This window comes from Panthera onca, chromosome B1 (assembly GCF_046562875.1).
Source record: "Panthera onca isolate mPanOnc1 chromosome B1, mPanOnc1 haplotype 2, whole genome shotgun sequence".
Classification (NCBI taxonomy): domain Eukaryota; kingdom Metazoa; phylum Chordata; class Mammalia; order Carnivora; family Felidae; genus Panthera; species Panthera onca.
This window is the reverse complement of record NC_138342.1, coordinates 170,007,788-170,030,552: the sequence shown is the minus strand read 5'-3', so window position 1 is coordinate 170,030,552 and position 22,765 is coordinate 170,007,788. Positions and strand designations below refer to the sequence as shown.

Here is a 22,765-nt window from a genome sequence, read left to right as displayed (position 1 = left end):
CTGCTGACAGTGGAAAGACAAGCAGGAGGGAGGGACTTGGAGAGTCTGGGAGTCTTGGGTTCAAATGGCAGGGCCAGTGTAGACGAAGTGACTGAGAACTACACGTTCTTACCAGTTGACGAGGAAGAGCGCACCTTCCTTGGAGGATGTCTCTGAGGGCAGTAAAGCAGACGAAGCATATATGAGGTGCTCTGTGCCTGTTGGCTTCCTTCCTTTCACCTTGCTCCAAAGGGCATCTCCTGTTTCACACCGTGGAGGCAACTTCCCGGTGACTCCCTGGGAATCCCAGAGAGCCTAAATACACAGAAGGAGAAACCCCGCCCACACTCAGAATGGCCCAGCTCATGAAGGCTCCCTTCTGTGCAGAGAGAGAGAGAGGGGCCTAGCCGTGCAGCTTTGCGGGCACAGTGCTGTCCTGATGCCCAGACTCTGCCCTCCCCACCCCGGCCTTATAAAACCACACTTAGCCTTCTCCCTCGAGAACCTGGCAGGTGGCAGAGGCCCAGGATCTGGCCAGAGAACTTGAGATCAGACTCCACCCGCCATTTATTAGGTGACTTTGGCAAAGTTAGTTAACCACTATGATTTACAGTTGTTTTTTTCTGAGACACTGAAAATTAAATGTGACAATGAATACGTACACGTGCACAATAAACAATGATGCACGTCTTTTACCATCATGGAGAACCTGGGGAAGAGTAAACCTGAACTCAGTGAGCTTCGTCCGCCCATCGACCCCGTTAGACTCACTGACCCAAGCCTTGTAAGGTGGGACTGTCCACCCGGCATGAGCTTCTCTGGGCAGATAGCACAAGTTATCGCGTCCTGTCTGAGGAGATCATCACCCTTGCCAGCCGCCCCCACCCCTGCCCCAGGAAGAACATCCTAGCAGAGAGAAAGCAGTCAGGGGCCTTTCCTTTGCTTCTTAATTTATTTTATTTTGTAATATACCATTATTGCCAAAAGGAATATATAAAGGAAGATAATATGAACCTCAGTGAAAGGTAGCATGAGATAAAAGCAGATACAAAAGGAGTGCCTGGGTGGCTCAGTTGGTTAAGCATCCGACTCTTGATTTCATGATCTCAGGGTCATGAGATCGAGCCCCGCGTCAGGCTCCATGCTGACAGCACAGAGCCTGCTTGTGATTCTCTCTCTCCCTCTCTCTCTGCTCTTTCCACCATCCCCTTCTCTCTAAAAATAAATACAAACATCTTAAAAAACAGCAAGAAAGTAGGGGTTGTCAAAAAGGTAGTGGCTCAAAATGGAACCAAGAGAGAGGTTAATAAAAAATTATAGTGTGGAGTCCTATACATTTACTCTTGGGAGGTCATAAAATTCACCATGAGCTTCCTAACAGCCAAAAAAGGAAGGAAACCTGGTCATTAATACCAGTATCCATGAAATAGAAACAAACCCATGAGATAGGAGCAACTCACTGTTCTAGTTTCCAAGATGGAAGGGAATTTCTCATGAAAATGGACAGTTATGAGATCAACGGTGCCCTTGACATCCTCATGGCAGATGAGAAGTTTCATGGGGTCCTGAGAACCCCTCAAATTAGGCCAAAGGCATCACTCAGAGTGACTACAGGGAGGCAGTGCCATTTGGGCCGGGAACACAGCTCTTGGCTGATCTGGCTTAATGAATGTTATTCCGAGAGAGAAAGTATATTCTCCAGGCAACCCTTTGTAATTACTTTTTCTCATCCAACCTGTTACACCTGTATGTGCAAGCCTTCTCCTCCTCACCCACCCTCCACATACAGTCCATTTCATTTTTACCTCTCCATGTTTTCTCGACTCCCTCTACCTCCCTCCACCCGACTGTCTCAGCCTGTGTCCAGATGACATTCTTCCATACTGCAGAGGCCCCTCAGCGGGATCCCCACAGCGACATGTGCCCCTCCAACCGCTCCCCCTGATTCCAGAAGCCGGAATCAATATTGGCCTCCCACTCATGCCTCCGTCCTGTCCAGACCCGCCCGAGCTTTTCCACAGCACTTAGGTGAGTGCAGGGACTTGCACAAGGCAGGTGTTGCCCGGCTTCGTTGTGGGCCACCCTCCATTCCCCCACCCCTCCTCAGTGTCCCAACCACCCAGGCTTTGGTCCTCCTTCATGCCCCAGGGGCCTGGCACATGCAACTTGACATTATAGAGATACTTCCTATAGTCCCCACTCATCCTCCAGGGAGCAACGAAAACCTAATTGCCTCCGAAGAAATTCTTCCTGACCTCCTCCCCCAGACTGGGTCCCCCTGTCATAATTCCCAACACACCCATGTTTCTCCTTCTATCTCTGGACACAACTGTAATTAAGGAATTAGTATGTGCTTCTGTCTTTCCTGCCACAGTGTAAGGTCTGCCCTGTTCAGCACTGTCCAGAGAGTCCAGTGCAGTGTTCGCTATAGTACTTGGTGGATGGGCAGATGAATTCTTGCTTCAGATGAGTTTCCGGTGGACGTTTCGGATGTTAGGGAGGTGAAGGCCCCCTTCTATGGCAGGTGCTGAGAGCGCGGTTCCCAGGCTGCCAGCAAACTGCAGATCATGTTAAGACATCTGAGCTGGGGTTAGGGCTGGCCTCCTCCCAGAAAGAGGAGAGAGCAATGGAGACCCATTTGCTCAGCTCAGAGGTAAGCAAAGGGGCTGTGGGTTGAGTACCGAGTAGGGTGCAGACAGTGAATAAGAGACTCATAACACCCTCTAATAAAAGCATGCCCAGAACACCCGGTACCGGGCATCCTGGTGTGTGCCCTCCAAGAGGAACTATTTCTCAGCGAATGAGGGCCTCCCGATGTATGTCTTCCACTCCCCAAACTACATCGGTGCTCCCCCTTCGTACCCTTCAGTTCCACATCCAAGCACTGCAGATGGATTTGTTCTCCAGGGGGTGCCGCCCCGTGCCGGAAATTGTGTCCTGAGAAGCTGCCGTGTTCCACGTGCAGCCGGGAGGCCGTGGGGAATGCTCCAGGCTCTGGCATACTTGAGGGAAGCAAAGCTCACAGGTGCACACCCACTTTAGACATTTACAAGCAACTTGATGGAAAACATAGGATGGGTCTGGTTGTACATCAGATACAATAATTTTGTGACTTGAAATGTACTAGAAATAGTCAATGGAATCCAACTTTTAAAGGGAAACTTACAGTTAACCCTTTTGTAAAGAAGCTAAACCTTCTAATAGAATTGCTTAGTGAGCAAACATGGACTGTAGCTATTGGTAATTTTTTTTAACACCTGCTGTGTGCTGTGTGCTGAGTAAATCGAGCTTTGTTTTACAAGAAATACCTAGGGACACCTGGGCGACTCAGTCAGTTAAGCTTGCAACTTCGGCTCAGGTCATGATCTTGCAGTTCATGAATTCAATTCCTGCATCGGGCTCTGTGCTGACAGCTCAGAACCTAGAGCCTGCTTCAGATTCTGTGTCTCCCTCTCTCTCTGCCCTTCCCCTGCTTGTACTTGCTTGCTCGCTTGCTCTCTCTCTCAAAAATAAACATTAAAAAAAATTTTTTTAATATAAATTTAAAAAAAATAAAAGAAGTACCTGGGGGAAACCCTCATGTAGAGCAGCAGTGTGAGTGGAAATTGAAAGAAGCCATTAAGAAAGTGATTTGGCAGGGGCACCTAGGTGGCTTGGTCAGTTAAGCATCTGACTTCGGCTTAGGTCATGATCTTGCAATTCGTGGGTTCAAGCCCCACGTCGGGCTCTGTGCTGACAGCTCAGAACCTAGAGCCTGCCTCAGATTCTCCCTGGATTATGCTCTTTCTAAAAAATAAATAAACATTTTTTTTAAAAAAAAAAAAGATAATTTGGCAATATGCATCAGAGCCTTGAAAACATATAGCCCTTCCTCCCAGCAGTTTCAATTATAGAAATATATTCTAAAGAAAAAACTGAAGTTAAATACAAATTTACTACAGGATGTTTAACTGTGCAAAAATGTCAAGGAACCAATGCATCTAAAAATATGAGTTAATAGGGCTATGAACTAAGTATTATATAGCCATGAAATGCATGTTGTAATGGATATTTATTAACAAGGAAATACCTCACGATATATTTTAAGGGAAACAGTATGAGCAGACTGTAAGTCTACATACAATGTCACACATGTTGTAGACTGTATTTATCGATCCCAGAAGAATCAGACCAAGGTATGGATGGTGCTCTCCCTCAGGGAGGCACACGATCATTGCTGTTGTTTGTTGTTTATTATGGAAAATCTCCGGCCACCCAAAAGTAAAGAAAACAATATAATGAACCCTCATGTACCATCACCCAGACTGAACAGTTGCCAGCATTTTGCCCACCATTTTGCACCAATAACCACAGAGGCGTCCAAGAGGACTCTCAGAGAAGGGGAAGAGGAATTGGGGGTGGCGTTCCTCAAGGAAAGTGACCTTGAGAGGCCATGAGCCAGTCCCAGATGGTGCTGGGGGCGGGGAGGGGTGTCTTGTCTTGTTTGAACATCGTGTCTGCCCTCCCTAGCTGCCCCTGACCTGGTCCTCAGTGCGGAGATTGTCCAGCAGAGCACCTACCTGGAGGACCGTCCCATGTTCATGCTCCAATGCGCCATGGAGGAGAACTGCCTGTCAGCCTCGGCTGCCCAGACCGACCCCACCACAGGCTACCGCCGGCTTCTGCGCTTCTCCTCCCAGATCCACAACAATGGGCAGTCTGACTTCCGACCCAAGAATGGCCGCCATGCGTGGATCTGGCATGACTGCCACAGGTGAGCCCTCCTTGTTCATCGTTAGCATGTTACCCTGGCCCCCCACGCTGCACTGGATGGGATTCAGAGTCACAGGGAGCCCTGGAGAGAGCTGACAGGCCACACATCCAGGAGGCAGAGTCTTCCTACACTGGAGGGGTCATTACAATGGCCTTCTACATTTATTCAGCCATTCTCCACTCTCAGCTGCCCCGGCCCACCTCCCCTTCCCTAAGCCCAGTCTCTTTCTTGCCTCCAATGCCTCTACTGTTAGGAAGCAAACTTTTTTTTTGAGGACCCAATGCCTCTCCATTGACCCTTTGGTCAATGGTTTTCAAATGCATCTACGGTAAGTTCACGATCTGTGGGGTGCTTGGGGGCTCTGCAATCTTTGGACTGAGTTCATTCATTAATGTATTTTAAACATCTCGAGAAAGACGGTGGGTGTGGAGACAAGTTCTAGGCCCAGTAGTCATGAGACCTGGTCTCTCAACCCAGCTGTGTCTGTAACCAGCTGAGCGATGTCAGGCCATCTGGGCTACATCACCGGGGACCTCCAGTGTCCCTGCCAGCCCTGTCTGTGGACTTGGTCCCAGTGCTGTAAGTCCTGCACAAGAACAGAGTGAAATCCTAGAGCCAGCCCTAGCTGGAGCCAACAGAAGCCACCCCATTCATCTCCTTGTCTTTTCTTTTCTTTTTTTCACTTTGCCTTGATTCTTACTCTAATCCAGGACCCACTGCCCCAGCTTGTTTGCATTTTCCTGCTGAGGCCTGAGTTGGGCAGGTAGAGGGAACAGAAGTGAGCACACTTTTGAAAATGAAGGGGCGGAGGCCCCTGCTGTGCACAGGGCAGCAGTGCCCCTCAGGGGTCCATGGCGAGCGCCCTCCTGTGCACCAGTGGTCTCGGCAGCACAGCTCTCGTCCTCGGTCCCTGCGTCTCACGGTGAGGCCCGTGGGCTTGGGCAGAGCCTGACCACCGCAGACCTTCCCATCAGAATCTGCATTTTGTCAGTGTCACCTGCTGATGTGCGCATCTCACATCAGAGCCTGAGAAGCCCCAGCCCAGCTGATCAATCACTAGGCGTCCTTCCAGCTCGAAAAGGAAGCAGGCACTGTGAGGGGCACAAGAACTGACGTTTATTGACCCCCTTCTAACTGCCAGGCACATGGAACCCTCATTTTCAAGGGTAAGGAGACACAAGCTCAGTGTCTACATGACTTGCCCAGGGTAACACAAGAAATCACCCGGCAGGGACCCTCCACTCCCGGCTGTCTGACCCCAGGGCGTGGGCAAATCTTTCCGTTACCTCTGCTGAATCTTCATCAGAAAGCTATCCTTTTCCTGCTTTTTCCTGTCACAACTGACGGTCCGGTCACATTCCAATCAGTCTTGGGATAGAGCTGTTCCATCTATTTCAAAAGAAAAGACTATGATAGAACTTAGGGTGTTGATTTTCCTTTATAATTATTATAAATTATGTTTTGAATGTCCCGACTAGCCAAAGAATTTTTGGTCTTTATATAGAAACATGCCAGCCTTCTGCAGGGTGGAAGTCAAAGAGTAAAATTAAAGTCATGACCATATTGGTGCCTGATTTCCTTTGGAGACCACGTGATGGGAGCCCTGGGTCTGCGGGGGCTGATGTTGCTTATTATAAGTGGAACATAATTGCATCTCTGTCCCACACATGGCGGTCCACCCAGACATTACATGGCAGAAGTCTCCGTGGGACATATGCTTGCTCTCCGAGCAATGGTCTGTCCTCTAAGAATACACATGGCGACACCATGGAAGTGTTTCTTCTGGTCTGGAGCCCCAAGCATTCCGATCTCTATGCCACCCCACCTCCTGATTTTCCTGTAGTCTATTTCATTTCTTTGCTTACAGATGTTCCCATCAACGATTTGGGAGGGATGGGTGGAAAAAACATGCTGGCCAAGCATATGTACCTCCAAGCCACCCCTTCCTGGTCCGTAACTGAGAGCCTATGACCATAAGATCTCAGGGAACATAAGAGGACACCCCTGCACCATGGCCTCCAGAGCTCCAGGGGGCTTCTCCAGGCTCTGTAGGAGGACCTGTCAATAGGACTCCTGGCCCCATAACTCTGTTGGGTCCCTTTGAGAGTCTGATGAAAGCTGGCCCTCCCTCCACTCAAAACAAATTATTTCTGGAAGACTTAATACCCTATCTCAGCAGATTTACAGACCTCGGAGCCAAAGTTGAGAACCCTGGCTCAAATTAGTATGAATGGGGAAAACTATCACTCCCAATTTAATTGATGGTACAATGAGGAACAGAACTGTGTTCCTTGAAAGCCTTAAAATGAAACGTGAAGACTGACCCCCTTAGCACTTGCCTTGCCGATCAGACATAGGAAAAAATGCCCTGAGTTGTTCTCTCTCCTATGCATCATGCCCTTGGTTGGTGATCCTGCCCTCCTGCCACTTGCGCCCCAGGGGGTGGAGCCACACCTCTTTAACTGACACATCACATCACAGGTTCCACGGGGTCCGGACGAAGGTGAGCACAGAGCAGCTCTCCTCTGAGGCCTTCGCAGCTCAGGAAGCCCCTGGAGAGGCGCCAGGAGCTGGCCGGTGGGGAGGTGGATGTCCAGCATGGGTGCCAGCCCAGCGAGTCAGGGACAGCCCTGCTACAAGGAGAGACTTTCATTCACTCTGTCCTGCTTCTGCCGCACGCAGAGCAGGCCCCCATGTTGGATCAAAGCCCCACAGGAGCGACGTGGCCCCTGTGAGCCCATGTTAGGCCCTCGTCGCATCCGTAGGGCTTTGGCCTGGCCAGAGGGCTCCTCCTCACACATCAGGGAAGCAGGGTGGAAGGGTGGAAGGACCCCGCCCTTCATGATAGCACCTCCTGAGACTGGAGCACACCCCCAGTTTTCTCTGCAGTGGGGACAGAGCACTGTCCCAGCCGCAGCTGAGCACCAGCCAGGACTGTCCATTCTATGACATGTGGCTGGTATGGGACAGGATGAAGAGTGATGGCATCTCCTCTACAGTGCGCACGGACTCTCTGATGCAGAGTTTTATTTGGGCCCCCAACAACCTAGGATGACAAGGGATATACCCAAACCCGCCATCTTCCTCTGGACCAGCCTTGTGGGTCGTCCACGTACTCATCAGCTCCTTCTTCCCCTGGTACCATGTCTTAGGATACCGAGCTCTGGAGTCTTGTGCTAGAAGGCCAGCTTTCCTTTTATCCAGATTACAATGACTTCCACCAAGTGTCAGGTTATGCTCTCTCTTCTTAGGTTCTGGAATTTCTTTCCACGTTAGAGTTTCCCTAGGTCCATGCCATGGATCAGGCATCCTCTTAAGGCTTGCAAAAGTCAGGACACCTCAGCCTGGAAAGAGGAAGTATACCCTCATCACTAGTACACGCCCGTCCGTCTTCCTGGTAGCCCCATCTAGATCTCCTGGGGTGCGTAGTTGGCGGGTACCCCTGGCCTCCACAGCCAGCCGGCGGGGAGGAGGACGTGGCCCCGGGGTCATGTCCACACCTGTCCCAGAGATAAAGCACTGGAGCTCCAGGACTGCAGCTAGCTGGGATCAAGAGGCTCCGAACCAGCTGTTCCCTCCTAGTGTTCGCAGGGGAAAAACTGAAGAGCTAGGGAAGACTTAAATCAAGCGTGCAGGAAGCAGGGGGAGCGGGAGAAGGTCAGCCTTACAACAGTCCATCTGTGGCCTCCGTCTGAATTTTGTTTAGACAACGGAACATAAACCTATTTCTCTTCAGTCTTTCCAGCCGGTAAACATGGCAACATAAACCCCTCTCTGAAAGATGCAGACATGTTTTAGGCAATGAGTCAGACCTCATGTCTCATCCTGCTCCTGCAAGCAGCCAAAATAGACTCGTTCAAAGTCATCACTTCCACTTGCCACAAAATGCGTCCTTGTGAATGTTCTCGGGGGGCCCCTGGCCCAGCATCGCTTTACCCAGAAACATCAGCGACCTGGGAAAAGCCCAGCTTAGGAACTCCTGACATTTTTAGCACAAGCAAACACAGGAGGAAGGGGGAAAGAGCCTTTAATTTCCTCTCAGAAAACCGATCCTTTTCATTCCTCTCTTGCCTCTGTCCTGACTGCAGTACTCCGGCGGAGGGAGCCTGAGGCCGGCGCCGTGAGACCTGGTGGGGGTGAGGAAGCCTGGGAATGGTAGTGGGAATAGTGGTGGTGGTGACGAAAATACTACTCCTGGCACTACTGCGGGCCAGAGTAACAAGAGCGAGCCGACAGGTGCTGAGTGCCGCTCTGTTCCAAGCCCCGCGTGAGGTTTTTCTGCAGTTTCTCTGATTCAGTCCTTCCAGGAGCCCTGAGAGTGGGTCCTGTTATCATTCCCACTTTCCTGAGGAAGAGGCTCAGGTCGTGCCTAAACACACCCAGGCATTCTGCTCCCCGTGCCTTGGGTGCCTTGAACTTCTGTCTCCCCGTTTGCCCCGTGTCCCCGCAATGGCAGCGACGAGTGTGTTCCAGTAGTTGCAGATGCCTGTGATGCTCGCATGGCGGCTTAGGATGGGCCTGGCCAGCAGAGCGCCTCAGGGAGGCCCCCTCCCGCAAGGGGCAGCCATGTTTGGTCTGACCCCAATGCACCACCTTCCAAGAATCTGCATCTGTTCTCAATCCCTCCCAGGCCAAGAGATGGGACACTGTTATGTAAATGGTGCGCGGGGCTAGAGCAGCTGGGTCACACAAGCTCTCCGGCCTCTCTTCCGGGGCCCACAAGGACGCGCCTGCCACGCTCTGCTCCTTCCCAAGGGCCTGAGAAGCCCTCTCTCCCCCTTTTTGTGCCAGGAGCACAGAGTCCTGTCGCTCACTCCCTAGCTGGTGCCAGGGAGGCTGAGGCCTCACTGCGTCCTAGTCCCACCTCCTGCCTGACACTGGGCTGTGTGAGGGGCTGGTCCAGATACCCCGCTGCTCTTCCTGCCTCTCCCCCTTCCTCCACGTGCCCTCCCCTTTCTGTTCTTTCCCTCCTCACCGAATTCCCACTTAAAAAAGTTTTCAGGGGCACCTGGGTGGCTCAGTCGGTTAAGCGTCCGACTTCGGTTCAAGTCATGATCCCGCGGTTCGTGGGTTCGAGCCCTGCGTCAGGCTCTGTGCTGACAGCTCAGAGCCTGGAGCCTGCTTTGGGTTCTGTGTCTCCCTCTCTCTGCTCCTCCCCTGCTCATGCTCTGTCTCTCTCAAATAAATAAATGTAAAAAAAAAAAAACAAAAAACAAAAAAAAAAAAAACATTAAAAAAAAGTTTTCAAAAGACATCAAAAAATCACTTTTATCAGTCTGCAGTAAGCATACCCAATAGGAATGGGCTGGGAGAGCCAAGTTGGTTCCCCGGAGGATTATGAAAAACACCTATTAAAGATATCTTAATTAATTTTTAAAGTTTATTTATTTTGAGGGAGACAGAGTGCGCGTGCACAAGCAGGGGAGGGGCAGAGAGAGAGAGAGAGAGAGAGAGAATATCCCAAGCAGGGTCCGCTGTCGGCGCAGAGCCCAATGTGGGGCTCAAACTCAGAACCGTGAGATCACGACCTGAGCCGAAATCAAGAGTCGGACGCTTAACCCACTGAGCCCCCCACGAGCCTCTAGATAGCTTAGTTTATTGAGCGTATGGTATCCCAGGCGCGGTGCTCACCCCTTCACCTCGCTACCCCCCACAGTACCTCCTGCATTCCCTACATTGTTATTCCCCTTCAGCTGGTGACAGCCGGGCCGGGCCAGAGCGTGGCCACTGGAGCTCCATGGTTAGCGGTTAGCGGCCTCTGCTTCTGCCCTCCCTCCCCTCAGGCCCTGTCCCCCTTGGACCACGCTGCTGGCTCCAGCTGCAGGCGGCAGCTCCTCCAGACACTGACCCGCGGGCCCTCTCTCTCGCTTCAGGCACTACCACAGCATGGAAGTGTTCACCCACTATGACCTCTTGAACCTCAATGGTACCAAGGTGGCAGAGGGCCACAAAGCCAGCTTCTGCCTGGAGGACACAGAATGCGAAGGAGGTATCTTTGTGTGTGTGGGGGGGGGGGGGGGGGGCTTCAGAGGGGCTCAGATGCCCCCACCTGTCCTGGATCCCAGGCCTGATGCTGGACTCTGTCCCGCTGGCCACTGCTGACTCTCCCCATGACCCTTCTCTAGCCAGGGCCTTCCATGGCCCCAGCTCTGTGGGCAAGGCCTGGCTATGAAGGAGCCCCCTGAGTTATGCTGATGGGCACAGGTGGGTCCACACGGTCCCCTGGGTAAGGCCCAAACCTGGCACGTGGTCCCCTCTCCCTCTGGCTGCCACAGCCTTTCTCCCTGTGTCCCAGCACCGGGTACCCCTGCCCCACAGGCTCATGCTCTCCGAGTCCAAGCCCAAAAGACCCACCTCTGAGGTTCCTGGACTCTCTCGACTCCCCCAGACAGAGGCAGCTCTCTGCCCACACCCCTAGCAGGCCATTACGGTTGCACTCTGATCACCTGTGGGCATGCCTGCCGTCCAGACCTGACTGGGCCTCAAGGGAGACACAGTGATTCCTCTCCATATACCCAGTGCTCAGAGTAGTGCCCAGATATGGTAGCCTCTCAATGTGTCAGGGACATGCCATGCCAGGAAATCACACACACAGATGGGTTTTTGAGCACCTACTAGGTGCCTGGCAACCAGCTGACCCACTAAGGGCAGATTAACAAACCAGACCTGGGCCCACATCCAAGTGCTGATTGTCCAGAGGGTGGCAAGATGACCGCCACATTAAGCTAAATAATCAGCACCAGAACGATCCCAGATAAGCATTCGCTCCATTCCCAGGCTACTGGAAATGCCAGAGTGGCCAGGGGAGGCTTCGTGGAACAGGAGGCGCCAGGCTGGGCCTAAAGGGGCGGGTGGGATGTGGGAATCAAGGCAAGGATTCCAATGAAATGAGAACGGATGAGAAGCCCGCACAGTGGGGAGATGGGATGCCAAGCCCAGAAGCAGCAGAGTTCTGAGGACTTGGGGGACGGGAGAGATTTGCTGAGTGTGGGCTCTGGGAACGTCACCCACCCAGCAGGCCTTCTTGGGGCTCTTTGGGGGAAGGGCAGCTGGGAGGGCAAGTAGTTCAGGCAGTGGGGCCAGGGTGCATGGTGACCGGGCTTCCCTCTGCCCCCGCCTGCAGACATCCAGAAGAATTATGAGTGTGCCAACTTCGGCGAGCAGGGCATCACCATGGGCTGCTGGGACATGTATCGCCATGACATCGACTGCCAGTGGGTCGACATCACTGACGTACCCCCTGGAGACTACCTGTTCCAGGTGAGGGGCACAGGAGGGGGTTTCAGCCCCTGCTGAGGGGAGGAGCAGCCTTCTCCCCAGTGACGGGGGAGGCAGCCCCCTTGGTGGTGGTGTCCAAACACAGAACACGTGCAGGGAGGCACACAAAGCCCTTGGGGAGCTGCCAGGCCCCTGAGACATCGCGTTCAGTTAACACTTGCAAATCAAAGCTCGTGCGCGTAGCCAGGTTTGGTCTTCAGGCTGAGAATTTGTTCCACAGACCCTAAGGCAACCCACATCCGTGGTGTCCTCTGACACAGACTGTCACCTCCCCCCCCACCCCTCCCGTGCCCTCACCCTCCCCTGTCTGTGCTGCCGAGGCTGGAAGTAAGCTCAGGAGGAGCCATTCACTCGCAATCGTCTGTGACTTGCCTCTGCCAGAAAAGGTGACCTCCCGAAAGGGTCTGCAGAGGGGACAATGCTGCTGCCTTCCTGTAGACACAGCGGCATGCTCCAGCTGTGCCCCTGGCATGGGAGCAGGGGCACCACATTCCCGGCATCGCCCTCTCTGGAGCACAGGTGTGCTCCGGCCCGCAGAGCTCCCTGGTGCCCTGGCACGTTCCTACACCGCCACCCGTCTAGGTCTCGAGCTCACCCTGCTGGGTGGCAAAGTGGGTGACCAGAAATGTGTCATTCTGCCTTGAAAACTTTCCCAAGGGGCATTCAGCCAGCCCAGAGCCCGGCCCGTGGTCCCCACCCTGGAGACAGCCCTGGGAAGAACCAACACCTGCACAGAAGTGACCACAGAGGGGCTTTGAAAGTTTTCCTGTGCAATTTCAGAGGCTGGAAATCAGACAGCCAAGCACTTTTCCACCCCCAAGCCCAAAACCGCAGACTTGGAGAGGCCCAGCCAAAGAGCAGAGTGCTCTTTATTTTAAAAAATGAATATCCATGTCTCTGTGCACGTACACTGTGCCCAGGGTTTTGTGTTTGAGGTTTGCTACCACTTTGCTGGGTGAACGTGTATTCTCGTGTGTCCTGACAAATGCCACCTATTTAATAACTAGGGCTCGTTGAAGATTGATGCCAGGCCTGGCCGTGCGTAAACCCTGTGAATGAACGTAATTCCCCCAATGAAGGCCTTTACTACTACCCTCATTTTACAGCCAGGCAAACCCAGGTCACATCAACTCTGTATCCGTGTTCCTGACCCCTGACGACACAATTAGCAAGTCAACTTACTGGGAGCGTTTGTGCCTCTGATTAATGGAAAAGAATATTTCCCTTGGGACAGACATGGAACTTTAGATGTGTGATAGCCCTGGCCTGGGATTTCATTGGCCCTCTCCATTCCCACATGGACCTAAGAGCAGACCTCAGTAATGCTGCCAAAGGCGGGAGAGAGCCAGGGAAGGAGGACGTGCCTTCCAGGCAGAAGGGCCTGCAGGAAAGGCTCAGAGGCAGGGACGTGTGTGAAGTCACACCTCCAGGAGCACACGGCCTGGTCCTTGTCCCATCCCATCTCACCACATCCTGCTCCCCAGCTCCCTTCTAGTTCCTATCAACAGCCTGTTCTGTGGCCTCCCTGGGCCCCCATTCCTGCCTCTACTAATCTCAAACCTCCCAGGGCACCCAGGAGAGGGTAACCCCTTTTTGAAGGCCGATTTATGGGAGGGTATATGTGTGTAAATCACAGAGAGGCAGACAGAGGTGCACATTCTCACTCCTCCCAGCCTTGACCCTTCATCTCTGGCTAGTCCTGCCCCGGGGCTGCTCTTGGAGCAGGAGGTCGCCCCGACTCTGCAGGCAGGGCTGGTCTCAGTAGAGCCTGGGCCCGGGGTGAAGGGTGACCAGGGCAGGACTCAGCAGCGCCCTCTGACCTGACTCGCCCCCAGGTTGTCATTAACCCCAACTACGAGGTTGCGGAGTCTGACTACACCAACAACATCATGAAGTGCAGGACCCGCTACGACGGCCACCGCATCTGGATGTACAACTGCCACATAGGTAAGGTCCCTGGGCACTGGTGGGGGAGCACGGCACACCCAGAGCTGCCCCCAGGCCCGCCAGCCCCCCGCAGCCTGCCCCCCTCCAGGAGACAGGCGAGAGCTGCCCTTTGTCGAGGAATCAGAGCAGCTTCCTTATTCGGGTAACGAGCGTGGGGAATGGAGCCAGCCTTCCATTTCCACGCACAGGAAGGAAGCTGTAGACACATAAGGCCTGGACAGAGGCTGGGTTTTTGCAGCCAGCTCTGGCCGGGGAAGGAGGGAGGCACGGCACCGGGCTTGGAGCTGAGGCCATCTCATTACGCATGTGACCTCAAACATGTGGGCGTCAGCAATTTGTGGGTTCTGTGTATCATTTTCCTCTGTTGAGAACCAGAGGCTAGTCAAGCACTGTGGCGTCTGGTGGCCAACGAAGAAACTTATCCTCGCACTACACACACTGGGGAACAAGACAGGGAGCAGAGCTTCCTCTTCGGCAGGAAGAGAGACGCCCCCACTCTCGGGATGGCAAAAACTAAACTCGCTATGTCTAGTTGCTCCTTCTCTCGTGTTGCCTGAACACCTGATGTGGGCCTGGCCCTGGGGATGACCAGCACCTAGTTGCTGCCCTGGTGGCGTCGCAGAGGTGGCCCCAGCAGGCCATTTGGTGGAGGGCGGTGGCTCCAGGGCCCCCGAGGCCGGCAGTTCCAATGGGGGAGAAGGCTGAGCATGCGGTTTGCCAAACTCTGTCTCCCCGATGCCTACCCCCTCAGGTGGTTCCTTCAGTGAAGAGACGGAAAAAAAGTTTGAACACTTCAGTGGACTCATAAATAACCAGCTCTCCACACGGTAAAGCACCAGGTCACCTCCTGTCTTGGGGCCACAGCGCATCGTCCCCAACAACTGCAGTCTGATGGCCACACTCCCTCCTCACCCAGCCCCGCCCCTGCCCCATCTCAACCCCCTGCAACCATGCCCAAGGCCCAGGAGAAAGGGGTGTGCCTGTCATTTGCTGGGGGCTGCTGCCTGACCTTTGGAGCCTGGGGACGACCTCCAGGGTGGGGCTTGGCCACAGGGCCGTGGGCGCCAAGAGCCATCTTGTCTGGGACCCCAGGAGCACGGTTAGCAGCAGAGCAAACCACCCAAAGCATGGTCCACCTCAAGTAGGAGAGCACCCCCCTCAATTCACGACAGATACGACAGGGCCATGTTGGTGGTATGAACTATCAACCCAAGGCGGTCAGGTCGGGCTGAATTCCATTTGTCCTTCTCTTAGCTCATGTCCAGCCAACTTGAATATCTAGACCTCTCTTCCAGTTAAACAGACTGCCTCTATCATATTCACATACACAGATAATGCTGCCATGTGTTTTTCTAATTAGGTGAGCTCAGAGTTGGTGCTTCCCCCGGTCCCCCTCCCAAATCCTCTTATTTTTCAAGATACCATTATTATATTTTCACAGACTTTCAAATACAAAGCAACTTAGTGGCATTTAATGGGCATCTGGGCCTTGGAAAGTATAGGTCAAAAGAAAAACCCAACCCACCTGTGTAAGTGGCTCATCCTTCTGTTGTTCCAATTCTGTGGGTTAACTGATTCAACGGTGCTATAGCCAGGGTCCTGGGTGATGAGGACACCCACCAAGCGCCATGTGTCATCACAGACACTTACACATACTTGAAACTTTGAATAAAAAGTTTATGGTACGCATCTGTGTTTCATTTGGGCCTCTGTACCTGGCCCTGAGCCGCAGAGCTGCTCCGTACGGTAGGCGGGAGGGAGCCCGGCATGTGCTTACAGGTTCACGGCTGCAGAGACCTTCCAGAGCGGCTGCAGGGGGTCTCCCTCAGTTCCCACCACAAAAGACCAACTCCTGCCTTCTGGATCACAAAAACACAAGTCATGACCTTTCTTGAACTTGTTCTGTAGTGTCTTTCAGGGGGCACGGCGGCTGTGTTAGGACCGGATGGGACGTTTAGATTTAAACCATCTCGTGGGACTGGGGGACAGAGGGGGGAGTTTCTTCCCGCAAGGGCAGCGCCTCGGCCAGGCTCCAAGGGAGGGGCGGTGATGCGGAGCATGTGCGCCTACAGAGCAGTGGCTGAGCTCTGCCCAGCACTGGCAGGGTAGGCGGTCGAGGCTAGCCACTCTCCCCCAGACACGGGGACTCTCACCCGTATCGAGAGCGTGCTGTGGCCCAGCGGGTCAGAAGGGTCCACAATGACCCCAGAGCACCAGATAGGGCCACCTTGGCACCAAATCCACCCACACCAGAAAAATGAGTGACTGGAGACCTTGTCCCCATAGATGCCCTTGTCCTGTGAGGGGGACTCAAACTCATGGGCCATTTCAGATTTTATCTCTTGGCTTTGCTCAGTTACAGAATTCTGCAAGAAACCCCTCTGTAACCCATGCCGGCAGGTAACACGAGGACAAGTTCACAGCGTTGGTGCCCTTAGCACTGCCATCAGCCCACTGCTGCCCTGCAGCCCATGGCAGGTTAGGATGCCCGACTTGTTAGGAGACTGGGCAGGTGTCACACAACAGGTGCAACCTCCTCCCCCCATGAACTGGGCAAGCGCTGGGCCAAATGCCTGAGGCCCAGCTGGGATCCTCCAGGCCAATCTAGGGGCCCCTTTTGTTCGGCAGCCCCAGTCTAAACTAGGAGACAGACAGCACCCCCTGGTGTTGCCTGGCAGACCATCGCATTTGAAAACAACTATCAGGTTTTTATTTTTTCTCAACTTCTGGAACTAGACCAAACTAAAGCCCACCACACCCAACAAGGACACCCTGACAAATAGTGCAGGGCTTTCCGGTGTCTATAAAGGCTTGTGGTGTTGGCGCACCAGCTTCGTCCTGGGGCCACCGATCCAGGCTTGCTGGGCCTCTCAGGGCCTCAGGGAGGTAGAAGACTCGACCGCAGGCCGCTCTTTCTTCTTGTGTTGGAGCCCCAGGGCCCGGGCCACCAGCCTCCTGGCCACCGCTGTATTTGTCTGTGGTCTCGCCTTCACCAGACGCAGGAGCTCTAAAAGGAAAGCCCCATGGGACGGGGACTTGAATTCAAGGCTGTGGCCACCACTCCTCCCAATGACAGCAGACTAGAGGCCATCTGAGCCAACCTCTAAGGCCCAGCTGTGCCCACAGCATGATGCCCATGGGGTCCTCACCTAATCCTGCTGCTTCTGCACCTTCCCTGTCTCTCCGTCTGGAGGAAGTGAGGGGAAGGAGGGTGGGCTAATCTTATATACCTCCCTGAACTGCAGAGCCATCTGAGAGGGAAGTCAAGTCAGGTGGGACACCTGGAGCTCTGGGACTGACAGGATATTTACTGTCCCCAAGTCTGGGGCAAAGGCTACAGAGGCCACAAGAGCATTGGATAGCCTTGGCAGGCCTCTTCTGGGCCACTTTTGCCAGTCACTGCTTTGCAGCCATAGAAAACTGGCCTCTAAAAGCCCCCATCGTGCTTTCTGGAAGGAGAAGAGGAAAAAAGAGGAGGTATCATTTACTTGGCATCTTCTGTGTGCCCCCCACTGCTCTAGGTAGGTCTGCCAGGTTCTTTTACTCACTCCTCCAATCCACCCAGTACAATCTGCTTATTTTACAGAGACAGGGACCATCTCACAGACATTAGGTGGCTTGCTCAAGGTCAACTTAAATAGGTGACAGAAGTGGGATCATACCCAGGGCTGACCCCAGAATCCAAGCTCTTTCAACCCCACTGTAAAATATGGCTCCCATGACCCTACAGGAAAAACCAAGCTTTTCCCTGAACAGCACCCAGAAGAGGTATGCATAGGAGGGCAAGCCCAGCACAGCGAAGCTGGCAAATAGCTCTCCCTCCTGGGGCCCTTCTTCCCTAGGCACTCCAGCCCCCAGGGTGGGGAAGGAGCACCCCCTTGGCCACTGTAGCCCAGGGGTCCTAGGGCAGACAGCTGAAGACCAAGGAATGAATCTGGAGGGAAGGCCCCACCCTGCCCAACCAAACACTCATACAGCCTTTCGATCAGGACACAACTGGCTTCCTTACTTGGCCTCTGCAAGGCTTTCAGCTTTGACTGCTTGGTTCCCTGCGTAAGGGGCCGGATCTTGAGCACAGAGAAATCCTTGGTCAGGGCTTCAGCGGCTATGAAAAGAAAACAGATCTGAAGCCACTGCTCTTCTTCCTGGTGAGGCCCCCTCAGGGACAAGGGATACATGTATCACCCCAAACTGATGGAGCTGCTTTGTGCGCCCATTTAAGGCTCGGGGACAGAGCTGCCCTGACACCACTCTGACTGGTTAAGAGACGACCACCATCTGTTCACCTCACGCCCCAGTACCCCGCAGGCCTACACAGGGCACCTGTGCAGGGCCAGCTTCCACACACTACCGTGGGCTGGTCAGAAGCCACATCAACCAGCAAGGCTGCAATTGTGACATCAGGGAAGGCAGGCTCCCACCTTCTAAAGCCCAGGAGCCTCAAATAAACTCTACCCTTTCCCCCACTCACGACTCTCCCGGGCGCATGTCCTCACTACCCCGAGTTCTGCGGGGTCATGGAGTATTTGAGCATGTCAGACTCAGCATGTCAGAGCTTGCAGGGGCTTCGGGTCCAAGCCACCCTTTTGTGCATGAGGAAACTGAGGCCAGGATGTGACGTACTCATCGCACATAGTTTGGCAGAGCCCAGAAGGCAGCCGTGGCTGAGCCTCACCCAGCGCCCATTCTTTGCACCACACCCTGTGGCCATCCTCCCTGCCTCCCCTTCAGTCAGGTCCTTCTGTGGGGCTGCCCCAGTCCTTCTGCTCTCTGAACACCTCAGGCTCTCCTGAGAACTGGGCCCACACCAGCTATGGCCTCTCCCAGCTCTGGTGTTCAGAAGCTCGTGGTTATGAAAAGCCCAGCCAAGGAGGTGAAGGGTCTTGATAAATACACCCATAGTGAGCAGTGGTGTGGCAGGGGCAGCTTCAGAAAGTGACCGAGAGGTAGCAGGAGCCCAGAGTTACAGCCAGGAGGTTGGCTGACACCCCCAGATTTGACATCCCAGACCACTGGCATTCTAGGCCAGTCTCCCCATCTGTAAAATAGAAGTAATCTGACCTACATCTTGAGGCTGCAATGAAAACCAAGTAAAAATGCATCTGTCTGAACCAGACGAAATTATCAGTATTTAAATGCATTTTACCTATGAAAAGAGCACTTTCTTATGATTTAATATGTGGAAGCCCCATGAGCTTGGCCTGAGACATGTACTCAGTAAATGTCACCAGAATCTGAAACAGGCACCACCGTGAACAGGGGAGGGTGTGAGCAGCCTGGCCCGGAGCCCACTCTGCTGCCTCTGAACTTCTGGATTAGGCAGGCTGGGAGTAGGCCCTGGCAGTCCACTCGCTCAGGTTAGCCTGCACCCTGGACCCTTGTCAATGGCAGTCAGAGAAGAGCCAAGCCCACCGTGAAGCCACATTACCTGAGGCCAGGCAGGGAAAGACACCGAGCGCGTGCGTGTCATCTACCCACTGAATCTTGAGCCCCTTCTCCCTGTGCCAGGGAAGAGGAGACAGAGTGAGTACAAAAGCAAGGGGCAAAACCCTTTCTGAGAAAGGAGTCCCCTCCCACCTCCAACCCTCCAACACTATGAGCTCCACACAAGTTCCGATCTCCCCTGGGAAGGAGACCACCCTTTGCAGCAAACTTTCGCTGAAGACCATATGGTTGGCTTGAGAAAGATAAGTATCACCCGTGTTGATCAGATACGTCCCAGATTCCTAGACTGCAGAAAGCCAGGACTGAAAGAGCCTAGCGCCAATGGTAAAGATGGCTCCACACAGGCACCATCGCAGCAAGGCCAAGGGCATAGGGTCCAAGGCTGGAGACAAAAGGGTTTATGTCCTAGGAACACAGGACAGGACCTAAAATAAGCAGTCAGTGTTACTGCCCCTAATCAACTTTCTTCCTACTGCCCAAGAAAGCCACAGACTATGGGGCTGATGAGAGGCCAAAAGCAGTTCAGGCCCCCAGTTTCTCTGTGGGCACTGCCCACATGGGCTGAGGAAGTCACAGGTGGCCCCGGTTTGGCCACGCTTTTAGGGAATGAGAGCAGATGTGCCCCTTTGCCCCACGAAGCTGCCCCCTCAGCCTTGCTCAGGCTCAGGGAGGCAAGGGAGGGCAGTTTCGGAAGCAGTCAGAAAAGGGGGCCATGAAGAAAGGGATTTTTAAAAGACTAAGCAGGAAGGCACCTGACCAGCTCAGTCAGTGGAGATGTGACTCGGTATCGGGGTTGTGAGTTCGAACCCTGTGTTGGGTGTAGAGATTACTGAAAAATAAACTCTTTTAAAAAATTTTTAAAAAAAGGACTAAGCAGGAAAAGAGAAGGGAGACTGGAGGAAAGAGAGATAGAGAAAAAGCGAAAAGACTGGAGTTGACTCCAAGAAATTTGGGAAAACAGAAGTCTTTCCTTGCAATATATCCTCTTGGTGCCCGTCTCCACCCTGACTCTGCCCGAGCACATTCAAGCCCAGCTCACCCCACAAACAGTTCTTACACAGAAATGGCCCTCGGCCCACTGACTGAGTGGGTGGCTGGGACATGGAGCAGAGGAGGCAGTGGGCTGCCTGTGTCATGCCTGCGTCATGCATCCTGATGAGGGGCTGGCTCCCGGCAGACGTGTGGGGGTGCAGGGGGGCAGGATGGAGGTCTGCTGCCACGGACCAGCAGGACCAGATCTAGGGCCACTGAATGTGTCCCTCACCAGAAAATCAGCTCTCCTCTTCTGTACAGTCATAGGCCAGAAGGAGTATGAAGCCTAGGGCAACCACACCCACTTTCTGCCTTTCTTTCCAGATAGCTAGACACTGGGGAAGGGCAGGCAAGTGTCCCCAACAACAAAGCGATGGTCTAGCTCCTCTCCAGAGGCCAGCACCCACCTCCCCTGCCTCCCTGAAGCTTCGGGAGCACTCACTGGAACTCGGAAAATGCTGCCAGCAGGTCCTCAGTCTTGAGTGTCGGCTCAAAGTCGTAGATCTCCACCACGTGGGCAAAATCCTTTTCTCCAGGCAGCTCCTCCATGAAGGAGGATGTGTCCACATGGATCTTCTCTACCTGAATCTCCTTCTCAGTCAGGTTGTCTGTTATCTGGGAGATCGCACCCTTTAGCAAGGGGAGCTCTGACACACAGGGCTCCAAACACCTGCTTTCAAAACCACACACAGTCCTGCAGGCTCCTGGGCCAGCAGGGAGGTGAGCACCAAAAGTGGCCTCCCACAGAAGCCATACCCAGCAAGTCTGGGAAAGGCAGCATGATGGCAGAATGGGCTAGAAGGTGGAGAGGCGGGAGTTTTAGGGAAGGTAACTTTCATGGAGTCTCCATTGGGTAACTGGCATTTACACACAATATGTTTCATAGAATCCTGAAAACTGTATCCTATATATACCCTCTTTATAGATGGAAATGCTATAAATCAAAGAGTTAAGCAATTCTGCCCAAAGATATACAGTCAGGAAGAGACAGAGCTGGGCAAGTTCAGGATCTTTCCTCCCCTTAACAATGTGATATTAAGCAAGTCTTTCTGGTCTCTACCCTTCATCTATAATATAGTAATAAAAGATGGCTACCCTCCCAACTGAACACGATAGCCAGTCTCAGGGGCAGACACACAGTTCCAAGGAAATGAGATTTGTAAAACAAAGCTTCAGGCGAAAGATCATTCTCATGACCAAGGTCTGTAGTCCTTTAGGAAGCAATTCCACACATATCCTACCTGCTACCTTGTGAAGCATGTATCATTATTCGTTTCTCAGATGAGGGCACTGAGATTTAGAAAAACAAAGTGACTTGCTGGTAGAAGAGCTTTCAAACAGCTCCTACGTGGTTACGTACCCGACCCCATATCCTGAGCCTCGATCCTCCCACCGTGTCAGTCCCGACTCCTTCGTGCAAGGCCCAGTGCTCCCCCCTACGTCTCCTAAGGGACACCTAAAATCCAGCACCCAGCCCTGCTCAGGCAGCACCAACCCCACCCTCTCCTCACCAGGACCCTTGGTGCCCATCCACCCTCGACCACACCCACCTCACTTCTGCCCTCCCTTTTCCGGGTTTAAGAGCCTCATCACCTCCTGTAGCAGCTCACTGTAATCATCCTCGGAGCAGCTGCCAAGCCCCAACTCTTCCAACTCTGCTTCTTCCTCCTCTGCCAGGCTCTTCTCCACCTCACTCCCATTCGCCTCTTCTGAGTCCAGCCTCAGACTGGACCCAAGTTGTGTGGCCATCTCCAACCCATGTCCTGTCCCTGAGTGGCTCTCGGGCTGTGGGGACTCAATGCCAACTAGGTCCAGTAGCTGTTCATTGTCACAGCGTTGGTCTGGGCCCTCTAGGTCCTCAGGTGCCTGAGTTGTCAACACAGGGAGGTCCTGATCAGAGTTGAGGTCCTCAGCACCAACATTTCCAGGCTCTTCCAGGAGCCCACCAGCTGGAGCATCTCCCTTGAGCCCTTGGGTAGAGGGTGGTACCCATTCTTCTTGCCTGCGCAGTACTCGGGGCACATACAAAGCCTGGTCTGGTTTGCGTCCACGATGCCACCGGCCAGCCCGCGCCCCCCGAGGACCAGCAGGTGCTCCTTGGTTTGAGGTGGGCTGAGGTCCTCGGTGCTTGCTAGGCTGGGAGGCAGGAGGGTGGCAGGGGCCAGAGAGTCCATCTGAACTGGGTAACCTGGAGCAGGAGCAGGAGGGGATCAGAGCCACGGTTAGGCCCCAAGGAAAATGGTTTACTGCAGCTACCTACCATTCAGGCATGAGGCTCTCAGGCCAGCATTAGGCCAAAACCCAAGCCAAAATGACCCCTGAAAATGCCAT

At 53.5% G+C, this 22,765-nt stretch overlaps 2 protein-coding genes across 7 annotated transcripts in view; one reads left to right on the top strand and one right to left on the bottom strand.

Moving 5' to 3' along the window:
* Positions 1–15,642, top strand: part of LOXL2 (lysyl oxidase like 2) — a 93,312-nt gene extending 77,670 nt beyond the window's left edge. The window contains exons 10-14 of the mRNA XM_060653259.3: positions 4,489–4,732; positions 10,606–10,721; positions 11,856–11,992; positions 13,846–13,957; positions 14,709–15,642. Of these exons, the coding sequence (XP_060509242.1) occupies positions 4,489–4,732; positions 10,606–10,721; positions 11,856–11,992; positions 13,846–13,957; positions 14,709–14,788 (689 nt within the window). The 3' untranslated portion in view covers positions 14,789–15,642. The remainder of the gene's footprint in view (positions 1–4,488; positions 4,733–10,605; positions 10,722–11,855; positions 11,993–13,845; positions 13,958–14,708) is intronic.
* The window catches only part of R3HCC1 (R3H domain and coiled-coil containing 1), a 34,688-nt gene continuing 12,888 nt past the window's right edge, over positions 966–22,765 (bottom strand). For 3 of the 6 annotated variants that reach the window (XM_060653264.2, XM_060653260.2, XM_060653261.2), the window contains exons 4-8: positions 22,028–22,622; positions 20,877–21,049; positions 19,386–19,456; positions 17,967–18,062; positions 16,645–16,964 (exon numbers count right to left, since the gene is read on the bottom strand). In XM_060653264.2, the coding sequence (XP_060509247.2) occupies positions 16,828–16,964; positions 17,967–18,062; positions 19,386–19,456; positions 20,877–21,049; positions 22,028–22,622 (1,072 nt within the window). In that variant the 3' untranslated portion in view covers positions 16,645–16,827. Of the gene's footprint in view, positions 1,195–6,018; positions 6,122–16,644; positions 16,965–17,966; positions 18,063–19,385; positions 19,457–20,876; positions 21,050–22,027; positions 22,623–22,765 lie in introns of those variants that run through there. The other 3 variants (XM_060653262.2, XM_060653266.2, XM_060653265.2) reach the window with 3 other exon arrangements.